The sequence below is a fragment of the Penaeus monodon genome, chromosome 2 (genome assembly GCF_015228065.2).
Source record: "Penaeus monodon isolate SGIC_2016 chromosome 2, NSTDA_Pmon_1, whole genome shotgun sequence".
Taxonomy (NCBI): Eukaryota; Metazoa; Arthropoda; class Malacostraca; order Decapoda; family Penaeidae; genus Penaeus; species Penaeus monodon.
This window is the reverse complement of record NC_051387.1, coordinates 52053436-52055935: the sequence shown is the minus strand read 5'-3', so window position 1 is coordinate 52055935 and position 2500 is coordinate 52053436. Positions and strand designations below refer to the sequence as shown.

Here is a 2500-nt window from a genome sequence, read left to right as displayed (position 1 = left end):
ACCACTTCAATTCCCATAATAGAAGGGGTAATCGATCATGTTACCCCAGCAGTCGCCCTCCCAACGGCACCCCAGCCCGCCTCACTTGCTAGGCAGTAGGAGCAGTACCTCTCCACCCAGCATTACCATACATAAAAGACGCTGCCGGTGTTTTTTTTTCTTGAGGGAGGTGGATTGGTAAGAACCACCTCCCCAATGTGTGTGTATGTGCGTATATATACAAAAAAATATATATACTTATGCAGATAGATAGATATGTGTGTGTGTGTGTTTGTATGTGTATGTACATGTGTGACATCATTGAGTGAAAATCAGACTAACTCAGAGACAGTTACCTTGGAATTTAAAAAGATGTGTATTATTCATTGTTTAAGTTTTATAATAAATATGCATAATTCTCTTTTTCTTCTTTGTCTCCCTGTGTCTTGTCGTGTGTGTGTGTGTGTGTGTGTGTGTGTGTGTGTGTGTGTGTGTTATATATATATATATATATATATATATATATATATATATATTTATATATATATATATATATATATATATATATATATATATATATATATTATATACGCATATATGTATATATATATATATATATATATATATATATATATATATATATATATATATATATATATATATATATATATATATATATATATGGAAGAAAAACCCACAATACAAAAACTAGATTTATTGAACCTCTTTCTTTTTGTATTGTGGGTTTTTCTTCCATTGTATCAGCACGGAAGAGTGTTTTGCTATTCATATATATGTATATATATATACCCCTCTATATTCATATATATATATATATATATATATATATATATATATAATATATATATATATATAGTATATATATACTATATATATATATATATATATATATATATATATGTATAAATAGCTAGATAGATATACATATATACATACATATATCTATATAAAACTTATATATATACATATATGTGTGTGTGTGTGTGTGTGTGTGTGTGTGTGTGCTCCTTCCGGCTAATATAGATAATATCATAATTATAATAATAATAAACTAAAAAATAAAGTTTCTTCTGCGTCCTTTTCACTTTTCTTTCCTTCCTTTTCCGATCAGATTTTTTCTTCTTTTTTTGTCAGAATTGTTGTCCATCCTGCTGACACGATATTTTGAAATCTTTTGAAACATTTTAAAAAATGGCAGTTCTGAGTTGTTCGGGAAAAGAATGAACCACAGGGTAACACTGATGCGCCATCAAACATCGTTCAGGCTCATCCTTGTAGTGAAGTATTCGGGATTATTCTAGTGCAAAATGGCCAAAAATTACAAAAGATTTACAGATCAGAAATTTTACTCCATTGCCTAAAAGGTTATACAGAAATAATATAGTCTCGACAAAAGAAATTTTATCGACACAGTGTTCGAACAAGTGGAAAACACAAAAGATAGAGAGGCGAAAATACAATGCAGATAAAGTGAGGATGTGAGTAGACAGTGCACGAAAGGGAGGAAGCCACGGGTGAAATGCTTGAATTTCCTAAAGATCATGAGAAAAGGAATAACAGCGCCCTGTGCTAGAATTGCGGGCTCTGTAGTACTCAAATTTTGTCTTCCATCTGTTAGATCTCTCTCTCTCTCTCTCTCTCTCTCTCTCTCTCTCTCTCTCTCTCTCTCTCTCTCTCTCTCTCTCTCTCTCTCTCTCTCTCTCTCTCTCTTCTCCTCTACTGCCATTCACTGGTCCCAACTGCACAGGCCCTGCCTGACAGATGACACAAAGCCAGACAGCTGCGTGTACAGAGGTGCAGTGATGGCTTTTTCCTCAGCTGAATGTGCTCTTTAAGACAGGTAAGCCAGCACTGACGTCATGATCTCGGTGCCGTTGTAGATGCACGACGGGTACAGGAGACCGCAGTCGCGCCCTTCCCTACCTCGCTCCTTGGCGAGCTTGTAGTCCAGGGCCGCCCCTTGAGCCCTCAGGTCTTCGCCGGGGACGATGTCGCTGCGGGAGGAGAGGGGGTGGAAACGTTTTAGTCGTTGGTGTACCTTTTGTTAGTTTGGCTAAATAAGCTAGTTTACATGAAAGAAAAACACGTCATTATTAAAGACACTGACATGAAAAGTGACGACATTATTAAGGACGGTGTCATTGATATGAAATGTGACGCCATTATTATGGAAAATGACGTCCTTGTCTGGAAAGCGGCGTTAGAAGCTAGAAGCGCTGGACTCACACCAGCCCCCCCCCCCCCAGCATCCCTCCGGCACTCACCCGACGAACTCCAAAATGGCGAGCTCCTCCATCAGCAGCTGCCGCTCGTCCTCGGCTTCGGCGGCGGCCAGCTCGCACACCAGCCGCTTGCCGCAGCCGCTCTCGTCCTGATCGGAGATGATCTCCATCAGCCGGCCGTGGGTGTCCTCGTCCTCGTCCTTGCCCACGTCACGCGCAAATCTCGTAAAGAAAATTCCACCGATTCCGCCTCCGCCTCCTGGAAATCCACCACGTCC

The 2500-nt window shown here is 39.2% G+C and overlaps 1 protein-coding gene across 1 annotated transcript in view; it reads right to left on the bottom strand.

Annotated features, from left to right (window-relative positions):
- Nucleotides 1-1384: 1384 nt before the first annotated feature.
- The window catches only part of LOC119579841 (probable H/ACA ribonucleoprotein complex subunit 1-like protein), a 1920-nt gene continuing 804 nt past the window's right edge, over nt 1385-2500 (bottom strand). The window contains exons 2-3 of the mRNA XM_037927699.1: nt 2265-2500; nt 1385-1994 (exon numbers count right to left, since the gene is read on the bottom strand). The exon at nt 2265-2500 is cut by the window's right edge and continues 309 nt beyond it. Coding sequence (XP_037783627.1) covers nt 1832-1994; nt 2265-2500 — 399 coding nt within the window. The 3' untranslated portion in view covers nt 1385-1831. The remainder of the gene's footprint in view (nt 1995-2264) is intronic.